The following is a 21,232-nucleotide window of genomic DNA, read 5'->3' as shown; positions in this document are numbered from 1 at the left end:
AAATGAATAAATACATATATTAACAGAATTCAGAAAAGTGCTTATCATGACGAGCTTTGCCCACGAAAAAAAATTTATGCAAATTAGGCTAAGCCAGATCTGAGTTCCGCCTGGCAATTATTAACTGTAAGAGAAGATCTCAGTTCGCGCCCACAACACGTTCAAAGTGTTGCGGATGAGGTTTCTGTAATTACTTTTTGGCACTTTTCGGCGTCAAAATTGCATAGTTTGGGTAACCCAAAACCCTTAAGCTGACCTTTCTTGTCATAACACGAATGTTTTCCAGAAAGGGACACGCGGTAATGTCGGTGTCACTCGTGTGCAGGCATTTTTCCAGGTAAAACCCTCGCGTGGAATCAACTCATGTTTACTTTAACACTCCTTTGATGCGCACAATGTAAGCCAAAGCAATTTTATAGTTAAACGTAAAGATCAGAATATTTTCTTCTAAGGATAATAAATGATCGACGCTGAACTAAATTTTAGGTTGAAGAAAATGCAAAACAGCATAACATGCAAAAGAGGAAATTTGGAAAAGTACGAAGTTACGAAAACCATGAAAATCTTCAATTTTTAAGAAAGGAAATTTTTATAATTCCAAGCCAAGTAAGCTTTTCTAGTGTTTCATTGTTGCGCTAGAGGCAGAGTGCGCTAAGTTTGCAAAGTTCTACAATGGACAACAGATCGTACGGCCTCCCGCAAGAGTAAGGACAAGGTCTATCAGTTACAAGCAATGGATAACTGGCATTGTAGAAAAGTTTTAATTCGTCCGTGCATCCAAAGGCCGATGGTATGTAATTTTGCTCTTTTCCGTTCTTCACACACTCGAATAGCTGTTAAAATTAAATTTAATTGCGGGTTGTGAAGTCAAAATGCAACGTCGCCCAACATGGTTTTAGTTAAACCAGCGTCTTCTGAGGCGCTTCCACCAAAATAATTTAGAAGGGAACAACAGCGTTAACCGATTTCATATCTTCTCAAGAACATGTCAAAGTCTATTAAAACGCAGAAATTAGAAATAGTAAGAATTGGTGGTTCATGTTAAAAATCATTAAAGAACACTTCTCAGTTTGGCTCGATAGTGCTGTCACTTTCCACTAGTTGTTCATAGTGCCTTACTCATTACTTTCAGTATTTGTTCGAGCTTTTCTTCGACGAAATAGGGGACATACAAGAAATCGCAATTCACCTCTAAAACAAAAATAGTAACAAGCTCTTCTCCCAGTTGGACACCAGATATGACTGCGTAGTAATAATTGCGTAGTACGCGAAGTTGCAGTGTGAGAAAAATAATGAGTGAGGAAAATAATTCTAAGTGCTGTACAGCGCGATTTTTAACATAGATTACCTAGCTAAAAGACCTCTTGTCTTAGATATTTATGATAATATAGGAAGATCCCCAAGGAATACTAATAACCCGGCGTGTAATTTTGTGATTGACAAAACCTGAACTAGGCAGGGTGGTTTTGAATCAGAAAACAACTACTTAAGACAAGCCCTCTGTACCATGTGTCTTACAAAATCTTCTGCATTTTAACAATCTATTGAAGAGAAAAACTATTAGAAACACTTGAATTTCTACTTGGGGGGAGGGGGGTAAATAAATGAAAATCTACTTGCCTCAGCATGCCATCCTCATTGAGCAGCCTATTTCATTTTGAAAATGATTCAATCACAATCATAAAGATAATGATAACAATAACAAAATCATTAATAACAATGATAATTATAATAATCATAACAATAACTACAATGACAAAGTCCGTGTTAGTCTGGTCTCTACCTCGCAGAAAATACAGCCCACCAACTGAAGCTGAATTCTTTAAAGGAATTGTATTGCAATTGGTCATTGAGGCACTGAAGCCACCTCACCACGACAAGGTACGAACATTGAGGTAGAAAAAAGGGGTCTGTAAAATTGACTCCGTGCTGATTCGAGATGAGAAATCCGTGTTCAAAGCTTCTACAGTTCCACTCCAAGGGAATTTACTTTAGCTGATCTTTCGGTAAGTTAGGAAGCGAGCTCTTCGGAGTCGTGACTGAGTTTGGCGCCAAAAGATAAATTTTTCGCGCCCTCGGGCTCAAAGTCTAGTGTGGCGGAGTTCACCAGATTTACGATAGTCATAAATCCCGCAGATTTAATAAGTTCGTCGGGGATTGTTTTATTACGAAGAAGATAGACCAGCTATTAGACCGAACGTGAACACAACGTGAACGAGGTCGGGAATCCTGGCTAACCCCACTACTCCGAACGATGATTTGGCCCGCAACACTTTGAACGTGTTGTGGGCGCGAACTGAGATCTTCTCTTACAGTTAATAATTGCCAGGCGGAACTCAGATCTGGCTTAGCCTAATTTGCATAATTTTTTTCGGTGGGCAAAGCTCGTCATGATAAGCACTTTTCTGAATTCTGTTAATATATGTATTTATTCATTTATTTATATAAATTATAATTTAACAGATTAATGTCAATTGGCCTTTCCAACACACATTTCTAAACTATATTGTGGATATGTGTAAACCTGGCATCAGTTTACGATGCCTGCTGAGAATTTTTTTCTTGAGAAAAGCTCATCCGCGATTATTAATCGCAATAGTACACTCTTTGCGACTAATAATCGTAGGTGAAGCCCTTTGCGATTAATAATCTTAAATTCAGGACATTACGACAAATAATCGTTGAATTTTTCATTCCTGAAATTAAAAAACACTCCGGAAATTAATAAACACCTGTTTTATTTAAAAACCAGTTCTCTTTTTTCCCTATCTCTTCATGGTTTTTCGTTCCCTTTCTTTTTACCTCCATGTAAAAATCTAAAATTAAGGACCTGTTAAACGGGAGTTTCTCGGAGTAAGTCGAGAGAAGAACTGGAATTATACCTACGTTTACACATATTCACAATATAGTTTAGAAATGTGTGTTGGAAAGGCCAATTGACATTTATCTGTTATAGCGGACGCCATCAACCTCGCCGCATTTTAATCTGGTGATTGTCCATCCAGTTTTAAAAAGAGCGCAAGGCGATTCATATTTTTATATGAAAACAATTATATAAATAAATGAAAAGTACGGCTATTAATCGTGACTGCATCTTTAATAGTCGTGTTTGACGAGCTTTTAGACTAATAATCGTGCATCGTACGGTTAATAATCGCATCTGACAGCAAATATCATTATTAATCGTACTCCTCTCCTGAGAAAGTTCAACCAGAAATTTTTTTTGGACGGCCGCCATTACGAACAAAAATTCAGAAGTTAGTACTTCTTCGCACATGGCTTTTCAAGCAATAAATGTCACACATTTGAAGTCTTCTCGGGTTCAAGTTCTCGGTGAACTTCATTTCTGTTTAAAAAGTGTGTTTGCCAATGAAGTTTTTCTTTTCTTTCGTCCTTCGACGAAGTTCAGCGCGGGCTTTCGATATCGTGATAGAGTCGACCAACGTTTCTTCTCGATGACCTAGAATAATGTAAGTAAATACATTAATTTCGGACAGGTTTTAAGTAGATTTAAGTTTAACCGAATACAGTTGCAAACGAACAGCCAAATGAGTCAAATCAGGACAAATGCCAAATCCCAACAACGGCCTTTTGTGAAGTTGAAAGTGACAGATGAAACCGGCGGCGGTGATCGATGTGATACAGCTATTTCAGGTGTGGATAGCTTGCATCGCACTGCGCTAGTCCCGGCTTTACTGAATTAGAAATTGTCAGACTCAATCCAAGAAAAAAAAGAAAAAAAAACGTTTCACTGATTTCCCTACCCCGATTTCTTTTCTTTTCTTTTTCTTTTTTTTTTTTTTTATTTTATTGTTTAATCAAACGTAATTCGAGATGCGTTTTCATTTTTCATAAACGAAGAAGAAAGATTAATTTGAGTCGCGGGTTCATTTCTCCATCCCGCAAGACTCTAATTCTTTCCAGAACTATTGTGTTTCGAAATGGGTCGTGTTTTCGAAATGGGCAATGGTGAAAACGCTGTTCCAGAATGGAAAAACTATTTTCGATATTTTGAGTGAAACCCACTTATTCTTAGCGGTTAAATACTCGTTTTTCACCCGAAACTGAATGACAGACAAGTATAAACAACAAGAGTGGCCTTTCTTCATTTATCTCATATAATAACCGTTTTACACTCTTTCATTTTAGGCAAACAAACTGACAAGCAAATCAGAAGAACAGTGCGCGACTGTCGACTCGTGCTACCGATGCGATTATATTTAGATACCCATCATTTAGATCAAAACACCTTACGTCGCATGGGTTATCGTATTTTCCAAAACTTCTTTTATTCGATTAGCATATTTCTGAGAGACGAATTTAGCTAATATCTAAGTGTACAATGGATTCTTGTCGAAAGTTTTTTTTTTCCGCGGTCAAAATTCAATTTGTAGGAATTTCGAAGCCTGCGTCACGCATCCGCTCCGGATGAAAAAGAAAAAATTCGTATTAATCAATGTTATATTTTTTCAGCCCAAACACGTTGTGTCGGCGAAGGAAACATTCTAAAAACATTCATAGGGATTGTAGGTACAAATTCATACAAGGTAATTACATAAACTGATAAAGAAACGTCCATTTGCTCTGTTTTCAAGTAGCTGCAGATTCAAACCGTGTACCTGGTCAGTGTTTATAGACTGTTCCTGCCATAGAACTCATTCGCACTGACTTAAAACTTTGTAATATTTATTTATTTTTTATTCTGTAGGGAGTTTCCTTGCATGGGTACTCACGTCCCGTTCGTTACTCCCTTTTGGCAATTTTTTTGTACGTGTAACTTCTCGTTTATTACTTTTGTAACTCAGTAGAATGCCAATAAAATTATTTAAAAAAAAAAAAAAAAAAAAAAAAAACCTTTCTTAAACTGAGAGAGAGCCATAAAAAATGATTCAATCAAACAGCCACGATGAAAGATGGTTTCTGAAATGCACTGTTATATACCGATCAGATCAATCCAACTGGTATGCAAAGTTATAGGCGAGAATTAGAGAGATTGATGATATATGTAAAGCGTTTCTTCGTATGTACTTGTCAGCTAAAAAACAATGTGACTTTTTCCCGCGAAAATAACTTGAAAAGGTCTCGGCACGGTATTACAAAGAGCCAACTTGAAGAGTTATTTCGCCTATGGCAAATGAATATGAAGGAATACTCTAAAATCCCTGTGAATGTTTTTAGAATGTTTCCGTCGCCGACACAGCGTGTTTGGGCTGAAACAAATATAACATTGATTAATAGGAATTTTTTCTTTTTCATCCGGAGCGGGTGCGTGACGCAGGCTTCGAAATTCCTACAAATTGAATTTTGACCGCGAAAGAAAAAAAAACTTTCGATAAGAACCCATTGCACACATAAATATTACCTTAATTCATCCCTCAGAAATATGCTAATCGAATAAAAGAAGTTTCGGAAAAATAACCCATGCGAAGTGTGTTTTGATCTAAATGATGCGTATCTAAATATAATCGCATCTTTAGCACGAGTCGACAGTCGCGCACTGTTTTTCTGATTTGCTATAAGGTGTTTAAGGAACAGATCTAAAGCCAGTAATTTTTTATTTTATTTTTGGTTACAAGACTTCCTAGAATTATTTTTGTGAACCACGTGCTTCAGTTTGCTAAAACAGAAGCTGCAACACACACACACGCACAACAAAAAAAAGAAAAAAAAAAAAAAAAAACGGAAAAAGCGGATTCATCCCGCTAGTTCTGTCGTTATTGCAAGCTTCGATATCATCGCCATCGTCCAATACAAAGTCTTTTCTGAACTTAGTCACCGCAACTGTAGCGTACATAGCCAGAATTTAAGGAAATATTTTCCAAGCTGAAAACCTTAATTTGGGAAAAGCAGGTCTAGAGTCGATTTGATTGCACGATTGAACAAATGCGTATCAAAACAGATCAGACAATAATGTTAAAATTATTCAAAAACGCGCGACATTCAGGTAAATCACGATTGAATACTCCCAAAAATTTATTTGGCAGTTTCTATATTAATGATCGTGTTAACGTCCTTAAGATGAAATAAACAATTTTTAATATAAGAGAAAAATCGAGTTTCCAGATGGGATGGTTAACTTCCTATGATGCTAAATAACCATAAGTTACTCAGCCTCTTTACAAATGAAAGTCCTTGTGGATTTCTTTCAACTGAAGTTTATATCCAGTTTCTCAACGAATTGACTTGGCTTACACACACGCGATTAGATGAGGTGCTATAAACAGTAATACCAATCAAAGCGAATTCAATAAATGGCTGAGGGAGCCAATAAACGGGTGAGTGACACCTGTGCTGTCTCATTGATTTCATTCATTTATTTATTTATTCATTACTGTTTCATTGTTCCACTGTTTCATCGAAAGCAGATATTTTCATTGAGGAAGGTAGAGAACCTGCTTCAACCCGCCAGCTGTTAAAGACAAAGACAACAGCCACCTCACTCAGAACTCAAATGACGAATACAAAAACTGAAGATCGGCATGAGATGCATTCAGAAGGTGGGATTTACTTCCTTGAAAGTTTATTATTTAATATATCCCTAATGTACCGCTCGCTTCTTGTCAGATGTCACAATGCAACCCCCCCCCCAACACCTCCAAAATAGAAATGAAAAAACAACAAGAAAAGGGGGATAGGAAGGGGACGATGGGTCAAGATAATGAAAGCCACCCTTTCCTGCCTCATTTCTCATAGGTTTTGGCCGAATAATCCTTAGATACCACATGATCGTTCTTACTGTCATTAGAATTTTTATGGTTAGCATTGTTCTTATAATGATCATTATTATTATTTTCGTCAATGCTGTTATCGTTACTATAATTACTATTATCACTATCACTGCGTGATTCTTCTAAGTCACTTGATGACATTCTCGTCTGCTGTCACGAATATTTTTGATAAGCGTCTACGTCCTGTGCTTCTTCTTGCACAAAAAGGAAAAACTCCAGAAACGATAAACATTTTAAAAAGCGTATTTTGATGTGCAGAGTTCGGATTTAGGAGAGTCCAACAAAATTTGAATAATATTTCGATCGTTTTACTGAGCTATTTTGCACGCGCAATAAGAGAAAAAAAAAATGACGAGAAGTCCCTTTACCACCACTGGAAAGGAACATCTTTTATGTAAAGCATTTGGGGTAAGATCATTCTTCGACCATTTTACATTTCGAGGGTCCGGAAATGGCTACAAATATTATCATCTTTCTTTCCTTAATTTCGATGACAATTCGTTACGAAAGGCATTAGAAATATTCTCGCAGTAATACACTTGTGCGTTCCGATGAGCATAAATTTTGATACCTTTGTTATACATGTTATGTGATACTACAGCAATATCCGATCAAATGCTTTAGCTCCTTGTCTGCCAATAGACACCACTTTTAATGAACATGAGGATAATTATCAATATTATGACTACTATATGAGCATCAGCTTTCCTCGAAATTAGAAATGTCCGGAAAAGATCTATTTTGATGACCTGGTGATGGTGGGTGATGAACTTACATTCGTTCACCCGTTCTTAAAGGAAAAGAAAATGAGAAGGGTGGAATGGCGAAAAATCAGTCTAGAAAGGTAAAATTCTCATTCAAGCGAATAATTACCAAAATGAAAAGGCACCGCACGACGGCGAAAAGTGAGTGTATGAATATTTTCACAACACAATAATTACCTGTATCGCTTCATGCTTATAACACTTAAAAATCCAACCAGTCTTCAGACTCGCTGGAAAAGTAGCTTACAGAACTAATCTCCTGCTTTTTCTGGATAAGTATCGCTGTTTTTGACAATTCTGAAGGCGAGGGCGACTGAAGAACCAAGATCGCGCTTCGTAACTGGACGGCCAGCCTAAGTCAGCAAACAGCACACAACTTCAAACAAAATGACTCCCCTCTACTGCTATTTGTTAAGACATGGTTTTAGTATTAAAAACCCATTCAAAGGATTAAATATAACAAACAAGGAGGAGTATCATGCATATTTTCCAACTTCAAATCACGGAAAAGGCCGATGTCTACATCGAACTCAGTTTACAAACATATAGAAGCGCTTGGCAGCCTAAAGTTGATGACTACTGACCAGTTACTGTGACGTCACGAAAACGTATTTCGGCGGTGTCTTTTTGATACCTTCGCATCATGCTGAATTTTTCACTGAAAAGAAAAATTATAAAAACAGTCCTGACCCCTTGAAATAAAAATATCTTAGTTTTACGTGGTAAAGCAATTAGCTATGTAAGACGATTTTTTTCGTTCGTTTGTTTTGTGTTGTAAGTGTCGTTATTCTTGTTTTGAAAATATGAACTGCATAGTTCCTACATAGTTCCTACATAGTTCCTTCCAAAAAATAAATCCAGTAAGTTTTGCTACATCGGAATAAAAACAAGCAAACAAACAAACAGACCGAAAAACTTCCGTCAGCTCTTTTCCTCAAACACCTTATAAAATTTCAATTTCAACCTTACTAAACATTTTCGATCGTATCTGCTCTAATTTGAAATCTATGCAATATTATTGGGACCGTTTTTTGCACACTATTGCTGTTTGCTTTCGGTGTTACTATTCATACTTTGAATCCATCGTTGTAAAATATAAGCTGACAGCATGATCAAACACGTACACTGTAAGTGTATTTTTCATAAAAGGACTCTGCTCCGACTGTTTCGATGGTTTCCTTTGAAATTTGATTTGGTTTCTATACGTTTGACAAGAAAAAGCAAACAGAGTCGACGGATGGGAAGAAGAAAAAAGTTTGAAAAGGAAATCAGTCTTCAAATGACTGGCTCTACAAATCAGCCATGCGAAATCTATAGAAAAATGTCATACGCTACTTATAGAACCAGGACAGAGTAAACTAGACGGTAATGTTCAAATTATTCAAGAGCGCGATACACCATGGTAAATTATATGAGCAAGCTCTTCAAAAAATTAGTTTGGCATTCCTCCATAATTATGATAATGAAATGTAAACGCTCCATGATATCAAACAACCATAACGGAGTTATCAACCCTCTCTACAAAGTCCCTGTGGATTTCGCTTGAAGAGAGCTGTGCATTCGTCTCGACGAATATAACCAGACTTATACAAACATGATTAGATTAAGTGCTTTATATGGCTACATCAACCAGTGCGAATTCAATAAGTGGCTAAGAGAACCACTAAATGAGCGAGCAACGCCTGTGCTGTTTCAATTACACTTCATGTAGTTTCATTCTTCGTTACTACAGCCTAAACGTATTCAAGGTCAATTTTGACTTCAACGGATTCGAATTTACACTAACAACGAGTTGTTCAAGGAAAATTCTTAGAGTAGCGTTGAAACAAAAGAACCTACGAAATCAGTGAGCTTCACCTCTATATCACGTATTCCGTCGAGAACCACATTTATTTTCGGGATAAACTGATTCTCAGTGCCTCTGAATGTTTTTCCAGTATAGAGGTGATGAGAAACATTTGCTCGATTTCAAAGCAAATTATCAACTGGAGTGCATAAATATAGAGAAAAGATAAGTAATTTAAAACTTCTGCTTATATTACATGTAGTCTTTCTTCCGTGACTGCTAATCGGCCTTCATCGTTTTCATGCGCTCGAATTTTTAAAAAGCTAAAAGAACCGCCGCGGTAGTATTCTGTACTATCCTTGTTACGAAGTATTGATTACAAATGTAGCTAACGCTGGACATAGAGCTCTGATGTGGTGAAGGGTGGTGGGTCATCCTCCAGCAGAACTGCATCGATTTCATCGTGCTGGAATAAGCTGTTTATTGCGTGGGCCGCTGCCTTGCTCTCGGACTTGTGTCCAGTGTAGGCCTGAAGCGAGGCACACGATTCTAGTATATGTTGTCTCGTCAACTTTATCACCTCTCCCAGCCATATTGGTCAAGTTTCACCGTGACCTTGATCCAGCGGGATAAGACGACTTGCTAGGATCGGCTCAATAGTAACAGGATCAATGTATGTTAATAATGTAAATTGGCCACCGTAAGGAATTTAAAAGCTGACGTTTCAAGCGTTAGCCCTTCGTCATTCGTCACTTACTTGATAAAACCAAATTTCCTTGCTACCCAGACCTACGCCGCACCACAGTTCCTTTCGAAACTGCTTCTTTATTCTGTGTAGAATCGGCTGATCAGAGATGCCAGATCGTTTCACAAATTGGAGCCAGACTTCTTTAATGACTGCTTAGCAAGGACCCTTGAAATTTATTTGCGTTTACGTTCGTGGGACCGCCAGCGCCTTCTGTTCTTTGTGCTGCCTCTTTAATCATCTTGCCGGTGATCTCATCATAAGCTGACTCATTCACCTCCTCAACTGGAACAAAAAGTAACGATCCCGGCTTGGCTGGTTGCGCCTGCGGGTGCATGTTCTATAGCTGCTTCTTAATATCTTCCCTAAGGGGTTCAGTTAGGTATCGTGGAGCGGAGTTCATTAAGCCCTCAATGATAAGTTTTGAAAACTTGAAATCTAACTAGGTGTTCTGAATCGTTCGCCCCTCTTCTCGTAGCAGCTCAGCTATTTTCCATCCTTTCTACCGTGCCAACCTCTTTGCTAAGCATTCTTGATGACCCCATACCTTACACCTTCAAGGACTTCAGTGCTTTTTTTTTAGTTCCTCGCGCAAGAAGAACATAGAGCGCTTTTAGAGCTGTATGCTGATTGTCCGCCCAAATCTACTGATTGACCACATCTAACCGATTACGACTTGCCCAAAGCAAGAATTTCCGGCAAGGGGCCAGGCGTATCGGCGAATGGGCTGTCATCAAAAGTTCCGTCACGGCTTATGTCTAATTGTTCCCTGGAAAGTTGAAGTGTAGATGTATGCAAATTCAAGCTATCGTACAGGCTTTTCTGTATATGTTTACGTATGATGCACGATCCTCGCAGTAGATAGCGCTATTTAAGCAATAGCGAAAATCAGACCTGAAAACAATCAACTTAACGGCCTGCTCAATTGGTAGAGCGCTGCACTTGTATCGCAGAGGTCAGTGGTTCGAATCCCGTACAGGCCTGATTTTTTTTTTCAAGTCTGATTTTCACTATTGCTTAAATAGCGCTATCTACTGCGAGGATCGTGCATCATACGTAAACATATATATATAGCTGCAAATAAACATATATATATATATATATACTTTTTTTCCTTGCTTTTATTTTTTCTTCTTAATCTATTTTTTCTTCTTAATCTGCTATAACGACAGAACCAGCGGGATGAATCCGCTTTTTCCGCTTTTTCTTTTTTTTTTGTTGTTGTTGTGTGTGTTTGTGTGTGTGTGTGTGTGTGTGTGTGTGTGTGTGTGTGTGTGTGTGTGTGTGTGTGTGTGTGTGTGTTGCAGCTTCTGTTTTAGCAAACTGAAGCACGTGGTTCACAAAAATAATTCTAGGAAGTCTTGTAACCAAAAATAAAAATAAAAAAAAATTAACTGATAATATATTTATGAAAGAGTGATACCGTAAGTGTCAATTCTGATGGAATCGAAGTATTTTGACACAATACCATTCCAGTTTGGAACTCAATCGAGCGAAGCTGAGAGATTTACGACAGGCAAGTATGATTTCAGCGGTTACTAAAGTGAACCGCGATATGTTTACTTTTTTAAAGAAACTCTGCGTTTCGTTAAGTTTGATGACTTTATATCTTTGTATCGAGTACATTTGCGTACCATTTAGTTATTAATCTATGTATTTTTGTGGGATGGGAACCAAATCAAAGCGCAACTTGTGCCACACTAGCTGTCCATATTATTCTAACACGAGCCGCTTGGACTTTGGAAGGAATATCTGAGCATATTTCAAGAGAAATATTTGTTTGCTGAAATGGAAAAATGGCGTTCTGAGATATTTTATTAAGCCTAATGCTAATACGTACGGTCAAATTATTACAGATCTGATGGAATTAGTAAAGTATATGTTCCCTCTGGTTAGAAATTGCCATCTCCTGTAACTAATAAAATTGATATATGATGCATTTCTATCTTCATATAGACCACAGAGGTAATTATACAAATGTATACAATGGTTCCAGTTACATATTCCACCAGCACAACAATGTGACACCTTTTTACTCCTGCTCCGAAAGCAGAAGACGGTGCAAGCAGGGTGAATATGACCTTGTCTCTGTTGAGAGTTATGGAGAATGGAGCTTTTTAAACCAAACTATCCAGGCTTTTGAAACAGGGGAATACTTCTCAGGGCTGAAGAAGGATATCTCGTCCGGAGATTGGAGATGGATAAGTGATAGCAGCGCAGTAATTGTGTACAAATGAACAAGACAGACGGAGGCTTTGGTCGGTATAATAATATAGGATGTGACATAGGATCGAAAAGAGTAGGATATATATGTGAGGGGTCTACTAAATGTGTCGTTGAAAAAGGTTGGTTGAAAAATCCATAAACCTTACATTCGGTCGATTGTAATGACGCAGAGTATATGATACGCCAATGGTTATTTAGTAAGGTTGTTTACCAGCTAAGCTATTCTGACTTTTTCTAAATTCAAAAGAGCTCTATTATAATTTGAACATGCTGTACCTTATTCTAGATAGGCGGATTCGGCTGCCTAATTGCATCATTATTGTAACTAAGCAGAATCATTGGATGACTCCTTTGGTATGTTACATCGCAATGCGTCATCGTAGTTTAATGTATGGCAGTAGGGAAAAAAAAAAAAAAACAAGTGAAACACATAAATGCATAATCTCACCACTTAAATCTCGAGGCAAAGCCTTCATGAACACATTTGCAGAATCCTTTTATAAAGCCATGGACCTCATTTCGGGCTAATTATTGTCTCATTGGGCCCCTGCAGGAAAAGCTATATCGATTGTAACTCGGCATTGTTTTTCGTTCCTTTGATTATATTCTGAGGCCTGTTTGGGTATTCCTGTAAAAGTAATTAAGTTGTCTCTCGACTCAGGAAAAAAAAAGGATGTGGTCAAGGACGACGAAGAAAAAATGTGTGACGTTAGTCACTATTCACCTATTAGACTTGATGATCGAAACCAGAAAAACCACTATCCAATCAATATTCAAGATAAACTTCAAGTGACATATCATATTCAACCTTCTGCTTCATTTTGTTGATTATTTCGATTTGAAATCATTGTCTAAAAGCATTTGATTAAACCTTAGATTCCGGTTTAAAAGTCGATGAGAAAAAGGGAATTTGACATAGGTATTTCGTCTAGGCTGACTTAACAGTTATTATTATTATCGTATATGAGAACGATCCTTCGCAGTAAAGCACTATTTGAGCAATAGTGGAAATCAGACCTGAAAAAAATTTCAGGCCTGTACGGGATTCGAACCACTGACCTCTGCGATACTGGTGCAGCGCTCTACCGATTGAGCTAACAAGCCAACTGGGAGCAGGCCATCAAATTAATTCGATATAAACCCGTAGATGATAAATCTATAATCTATAATCTATAATCTAGATGATAAATCAATATTTTGAGCTCCCAGTTGGCTTGTTAGCTCAATTGGTAGAGCGCTGCACTAGTATCGCAGAGGTCAGTGGTTCGAATCCCGTACAGGCCTGAAATTTTTTTCAGGTCTGATTTCCACTATTGCTCAAATAGTGCTTTACTGCGAAGGATCGTTCTCATATACGTTTCATAACCGCAGTTCACACATATGTTTCATATGGTTGTTGTTGTTTGATTTATCATCTACGGGTTTATATCGAATTAATTTGATGGCCTGCTCCCAGTTGGCTTGTTAGCTCAATTGGTAGAGCGCTGCACTAGTATCGCAGAGGTCAGTGGTTCGAATCCCGTACAGGCCTGAAATTTTTTTCAGGTCTGATTTCCACTATTGCTCAAATAGTGCTTTACTGCGAAGGATCGTTCTCATATACGTCTCATAACCGCAGTTCACACATATGTTTCATATGTTTGTTGTTGTTTGATTTATCATCTACGGGTTTATATCGAATTAATTTGATGGCCTGCTCCCAGTTGGCTTGTTAGCTCAATTGGTAGAGCGCTGCACTAGTATCGCAGAGGTCAGTGGTTCGAATCCCGTACAGGCCTGAAATTTTTTTTCAGGTCTGATTTCCACTATTGCTCAAATAGTGCTTTACTGCGAAGGATCGTTCTCATATACGTCTCATAACCGCAGTTCACACATATGTTTCATATGTTTGTTGTTGTTTGATTTATCATCTACGGGTTTATATCGAATTAATTTGATGGCCTGCTCCCAGTTGGCTTGTTAGCTCAATTGGTAGAGCGCTGCACTAGTATCGCAGAGGTCAGTGGTTCGAATCCCGTACAGGCCTGAAATTTTTTTCAGGTCTGATTTCCACTATTGCTCAAATAGTGCTTTACTGCGAAGGATCGTTCTCATATACGTCTCATAACCGCAGTTCACACATATGTTTCATATGTTTGTTGTTGATTATTATTATCATTATTATTATTATTATTATTATTATTATTATGATCATTGAGCAAAGCAGACAAGCTTTGTACATGTCCTCAGTTTAAACGTCATTTTGTGCTTGGATTGAATTCTTCTTTGAGTTAATCAATGTGGAGCTCCTTTTAATTGTTCAAGGCTATGTTTTGTTAATGATTTTTGTTCGTTTTACTCGCTGGTGTGGTCTGTACGTTCTGCGGCAAGGATTTTGTCTCGCTGGATAGCCATGCGTGGCGCTGTAAACATAGAATTACTCGTGCGGAGCTTCCTTCTGCTGGAATGGAGGAAGATGCGAATGAGTCAGTCAATGCAGATCCTTCCCCTCGTATTTGTCTCGTAAAGTGCTGCTGTAGTAGACTCTGCAAGAGTAACAGAGGATTGAAGATGCATCAAAGGAGTTGTAGAGTTGTATTGGATTTAAATTATCAACTTCATGCTGACCTCGATAATGCCACACTTACCGATCAAGAATCTGGTGATGTAGGTGTTCCTTCCATGGCCTCTAGTGTGCCTTCCGCTCAACCTCAACATCATTGCTTTCCCAATATTTCCCAATATTAAAAAGGGAGTAAATCTACCTAAATCTGAGGAACAATGGTTAACGGCAAACGAATATTTTAAATCCAAATTGTATCTGAGTCCTCCAATCCCTATTCTGAATCTCAACTCAAGTGTTCAACTTCTGAACGACACTGTTTATGACTACTTCTCTAATTTCTCTAATAACTTTGGTCCAGTTGCACAAGCGCCTAATGGAAACCTGATAATGAAATACGAAGGAAAATCTAAAAATGATCTTAAGAAATCCCTTAAAATCTTGAAGCAAACTGCTAACGCCGACATCACAGAAATTAAATACGTATCTCACTTATTGCGTGACAAACTGCGAGACAACACGTCGCGTCAACTCTACACTGACCTGATGAATCATGATCATTCCATCCCCGAAAATTTCTGGGGATATGTCAAAAGGATCTTCAACAAAAAAGACGAAATCTTCCCTTCGTTTTCCATGAACGAGTGCTTTGATTACTTTACAAGAACTCTTTCGTCAGTAAATCCGACTAAAGTTTTCAATCTTCCAAGCTGGATACTTACTTTATCAGAACCCGTAATTCCGTTTAACCTTGAACCTCCAACATATCAACAGATCTCAAACGTGATAAGAAAAATGATGGCGTCTGGTTCTCTTGTCCCCTATATCAACTGTCAATAATTTGTTTCAAACGATGTCCTTTTCTTTGCACTTACTTATCTGAAATCATACGCACAGCTTGGTCTACTGGCTCCGTCCCAAGCGAATGGAAGCGAGCCTGCACAATCCTTATCTATAAAAAGGAAGACACCGATGACCCTGCTAACTTTCGTCCTTTTACTTTACAATCTGTGCCTTTAAAGGTTTTGACCTCGTGTCTTCGTAATGCCATTTTCAACTTCCTCGCCGCTAACAACTACATTGAACAGGAAATTTAAAAATGCTTTACACCAGGTCTTTCTGGAACTTTTGAGTATACTGCTCAAATGGCTGATATCATTAACAAAGCTCGTGCCAAACTGCGCTCACTCGTCATTACTCTTTTGGATCTTAAAAAGGCTTTTGGTGAAGTTCATCACAACTTGATCCATACCGCTCTTGATTACCACCACATTCCCGATCATATTAGATCACTGGTGAAAAGTCTTTACAAGGACTTCACAACTTCTATTCTTACAAATGAATTTCGCACTCCGTTTACATCTGTCGTTTGTGGTGTACTCCAAGGTGATTGTCTTAGCCCACTTCTCTTTAACTTGTGTTTTAACACGTCAGGTCCGCTTCAGATTGAAGCCGCCTCTTCGAAACTTTTCCGTCTTGCTAACACCCTACGATAAACAAAGAAACAAAAATAAGCGACTACCGTAAATGCTCGAATTAGCGCCCAGCTTCAAATAAGCGCCCCACTTCGAATTAGCGCCCCTCCTAAGGTTCAAAATTTGTAATAAGCGCCCCCCTTCAAATAAGCGCCCCCCTCACATTCCCCGAGAAAAAGTGAGCTTCGGTACTCGGTACGAGATACGAGACGCACGCGGTCTATACGGTTCTTTTAATGAAATGTGACATTGTTAAATAGTATAAACAGTAATTTCCTTTCAAAGTCGTTCGGATTTGCCTCTCTTTTACCTGATAGAAATATCCAATGTGAGCAGAGAGCTGCTTCACTTTATTAAATTCCTCGTAAAACTTTGCTCCCAATCGCCGGCTTCTTGTTACTACCTCAAAAGTTCTTGGGAGTACGAGGCCATTTTCAAGTTTCCTGCTTCCAGTGACTTAAACTACCAGGTAATTATCCTCATAAGCTCGTAAAAATGTAAACACGAGGAAGGAAAGTTCAATGGGTACATGTCCAACCAGCTTGCTACTCTTTTGAATGAATTTTCCAACAGCATATTAATCATGCTCTTTAGCCTCCTATCATTTGTCTTTCCGACACGCCCTTCTCCAAGCTTTGGTGACCACTCTGTTTTATAAACATGATGTCTCCTTATCACAGACGCAAATTCTATTTCGTAAACCATCTGCCAAGTGAAGGTATAGCTTGCGTGCGCCATGTTTCAAACAGCGGACGAAAGTCGCGCAGGTGTTTGGTACGTGAGAGAATGTGGTCTTTTCTGGTCTTCTCGAAATACCGCATGCGTAGTCTTGTGTCGTGACCATTTCCAGCAGTTCCAAAATTGACATAAAGGAAACAAGTATAAATCTCGCATCTACTTCTCATGCAGGGTTGACTGAAGAACTCTTGTTATTCTCGCGATTTTAAGTTCAAGGCTTTTCGATTTGCAGAAGATTGTAACAGTAGCCGAAAAGCTGCAGCAAAGTTTGATGTCGACCGCAATAGAACAAGAGCGTGGCGACAAAATAAAAGCAAACTGGAAGCTGCTAGCAGCACGAGAAAGTGGCTTGAAGGAGCAGGACGAAAGTCATTCGATGAAGACATAGAGGAATCATTATTGCAGTGGGTGCATGAGCGCCGTTCCAATGGCCCTCGTGTTTCAAGAAAAATGATCGCAAACAAAGCAGAATCTCTCTATAAAGAGAAATGCAAGGAGAAAGTAATGCTACCTTCGTTTGTTGTCAGTTCTGGTTGGTTACAGCGGTTCATGTCAAGACATGACTAGGCAATTAGGCGCAAAATCACTGAATCACAGAAGGACCCGGATAAACTGATAGACAAACTAATACACTACATTTTGCAGACTCGCCGGAAACGGGGGAAAATTGCTCACCACGACAAATATATCATTGCGATGGACGATACAGCAGTATGGCAGGATATGGTATCTAATACCACGGTCGACAACATTGGCGAAAGCACGATTCGATTGAAAACAACTGGCCACGAAAAACAAGCGTTTCAGTGTGTTTGGCTGCAAAAGGAGACGGTACCAAACTGAAGCCGTTCATCGTTTTCCCGGTGCCAAGAGAGAGTCAAAAGCACTGATGAGGAATTTAAAACAAAGTGCGTCGTAGCGTCTTCGATTAATGGACGGATGAACGAAGAACTGACATTTTCTTGGGTTAAAAGTGTCTTAGGCCAGTTTTCGTTTACGAGACAGATGCTGGTTTGGAATTCGTCTAGATGCCACATTTTAGAGAGCGTTAAACAAGAGCTCAATCGCACCAAGAGAGATCCTGTAATTGTACCCGGGGGATGTACTGAATATGTTCAAGCACCCGATGTCTCATGGAACAAACCATTCAAAGCCAAAGTGACTGAAAAATATGACGAGTGGATGGCAAATGGTCAGCACGCGTTTACTGCAGCAGGGAACACGCGCGCTCCTCCTCGGCGAGAGATTGTTCATTGGATCCTTGAGGCATGGAATGATGTGGATAAGGAAATTATTGTAAATGATTTTAAGAGCTGTGCATTGTCACTTGTTGTCGACGGTTCTGAAGATGAGCTGGTACACTGCTTAAAGCCAAGTCAACATTTCCATTCTAGCCTGGCACAACTGAAGGCAGTTCAACAACAACTTCAGCAAACAATGGAGAATGACCCATTTCAGGACATGACGCTATCGGATGTCGAAGATGCAGCTCCTATGACAACATTGCTTGAGGACAGCGATACAGATATTGAAGTTGATTAAGGATCTAAATGCTTAGGAGAGACACGATATTTTAACACTAACAGTGTGTTTTTATTGTGTGTTTTATTGAAGACAACTTGATATTAACCGCAGGCTTTTCTTTTACGAGAAAACATTTCACAATAGCAAACGCATAATTTTGTTAGAGTTGTTCTATTGCAGAAATAAAATACATTTTTTGATGAAAAAGTCTTGAGAATGTTTCGAGTTCGCAAAAAGTACTTTTCTATAAGGGTTTTGAATTTTTATGTGGCAGTTTGGTTGTAAATAGCCATAAAAATGGTGTCATATTGAGGATAAAAATTGATAAACGAAAGAAGTGCCCCCTTTTAAATAAGCACGCCCCTTCCCTTTAGAGTTAGCGCCCCCCGCTCGCCTCAGAGAATTAAATAAGAGCCTCGGGCGCTAATTCGAGCATTTTCGGTAATTGAAAATTACTCTCCTTTGTGTTAAATGTATGATTATGTTGAATTTGACACTTAGATCACCTGAATAGGAATGGCACCAATTATGATTTTTATCGGAGCAATACAACAGCACGTTACTCTTGGATTCAAAGTAGACAAATGTGCAGAGTGGCCGGATGTGATCTTGTTTCTATTGAGACTCGCGATGAATGGGAATTTTTAAAACAAGCTATTCAAAAGCTGCAAACCACTTAGTACTTTATCGGTTTGAGGAAAGATGAATCATCTAGAAAGTAGCTATGGGTCAGTGATAACAGCGCCGTGAGCACGTCTCGTGGAAATTGGCCATGGGCAGGGGGCGAACCCAGCAATGACTCGGAACCCGAGAACTACGCACAAATGTACAAAGATTATAATAAACATTATGGGCTCTGCAATAATATAGGCTGTAAGGCAAAAACGGGAATAGCAGGATACATATGCGAAGGGTCAAATGGATGTTACTTTGAAAGAGGTAAAAGTACGTCTTCACTCTCAAAGTAAAGTATTAGGGAAGCAAATATTTTATATAAAGCCCTTGAAAGTACTTGGACACTTGAGACGTCATCAAGTTCCTTTCCTTGTATGGAGACGAAGGAATAATTTGCAGAATCTAAGAGTTTGCCGCACTAAGGTCAACGATATGTGCACAGCTCTTTAGAATATGGATCTAAGATAAAAAAAAAAAAATTCAATGGTATAACTGAACAAAAACAAAAGCATTATAAACAAAACAAAGCAAACAAACGAACAACTTAGGTATTGGATAACAGCATGACCCTAGAACGAGTGATATCGAATTAAACACGAGAAGAGAAATTCCAAGGGCTACAAGCAACCATATCTTACTTGGTTTATTATTTAAGGGCCTTTCATGACAAGAAAAGTCGACTTTAGTCATGAATCCAATCCGCGAAGAACAATTGTAATATATGATGGGGTGATAATGCTTCAGATGAAAAAATGCGTGGAATCGTCACAAAAAACAAACAATAGGCGTAAATTTCAGTTCATAAAAATTCTCAGCTATCAACTTTTTCCTCACGACTGAGGAAATCGTCTCAGGTACACGGCCAAATCAACGTGTTTCAAATATCAATTTTTCTCTCTCAGCCAGGAGAAATACCAGAGCCATTCCGAGTAACTCTCGTCTTCTTTTCGTATTTAGTTTTCGGGTTTAATTACTGAAATCGTTTGGCTCCTCATCTCCTCTATGAGTGGTTTATTTTAATCACAGGAGGACAATATACATTTGTATGTAAATTCAATGGTTTTTTTTTTCAGCTTAAGACCACCGTTAATTTAGTTCCTGATCACTTATTGAAGAAAAAAAAAAAAAAAAGAAAGAAAGAAAGAAAAGAAAACATTACTTGGTAACTAACATGAAAAAAAAAAAAAGTATAACTAATAGAACTGAAAAACATTGATTTCTCCCGGGGACTCATCTTTTCCTCTTTCTTCCATGTTTGTGACAATATTAAAAACATATTTCTATATTTCTTTACCGAGCTCAAAACTTACCATCTTTTTTCCTTTACAAAACCTTACCAGTTGTTAAAAAAGTCGGTGACCTCAATTGCAAGAATGACAACGACTACTTCACCCTTTATCTGACAATCGCTGTTTTGGCAGGATTCTTGTTTGTAATCTTGGTAATCCTTTTTGGAGTTTTCAGACAACAGAAGAAACAAAAAAAAGGTAAAAAAAAAAGGTATCTGGATATCATTAGCATTTCATTTAAAATTTAACTTTTAATTTTAACCCCTTTATTACCGAGCCAAACTAGGAGAAGAATTGATCCATAAATATAAAAAAAAAGATGCATAAAATCACACGGACAAGAGAACCAAATATAAAGTTTAAGTGGTGAGTTTAGGATAGGGAAAACCCAAATCGTAGTGAATGATAAAAGTGTCACCTTCTCTGTCTAAGTGCCCTGGATTTCAATGCTATGCTGCCTTTTAAGAACTATTGATTACGCTATGCCAAATCGGAAGAGAACTTACCAATGAAGAAGTGCGAAACAAAACACTGTATAGCAATTCTAGCTAAGCTTAGAGTCTTAATGAGGTGATAGCTCTTACGGCTTACGGTCAAAATCGTTCCATCGTCGTCACCAGAGTTTTTTTTTTAACTATTTTCACGACTATCGTTTAAAATTGCCGATATCTACACCTAACTTTTAAAGTCTCAGGCCATTTCACTGAGCCTTGCCACTCCTTCTTGGCTGGTCAGTATGA

General features: G+C 38.3%; 1 protein-coding gene across 2 annotated transcripts in view; it reads left to right on the top strand.

Moving 5' to 3' along the window:
* LOC111347384 (uncharacterized) overlaps positions 1–21,232 on the top strand; it is a 28,977-nt gene that overhangs the window by 5,606 nt on the left and 2,139 nt on the right. For both annotated transcript variants that reach the window (XM_088732140.1, XM_088732139.1), the window contains exons 3-4: positions 6,366–6,497; positions 20,544–20,690. In XM_088732140.1, the coding sequence (XP_088588266.1) occupies positions 6,366–6,497; positions 20,544–20,690 (279 nt within the window). The remainder of the gene's footprint in view (positions 1–6,365; positions 6,498–20,543; positions 20,691–21,232) is intronic.

The sequence above is a fragment of the Stylophora pistillata genome, chromosome 9 (genome assembly GCF_964205215.1).
Source record: "Stylophora pistillata chromosome 9, jaStyPist1.2, whole genome shotgun sequence".
NCBI lineage: Eukaryota > Metazoa > Cnidaria > Anthozoa > Scleractinia > Pocilloporidae > Stylophora > Stylophora pistillata.
Note: the sequence above shows the minus strand (reverse complement) of the source record. Positions and strands in the feature narration are given on the sequence as shown.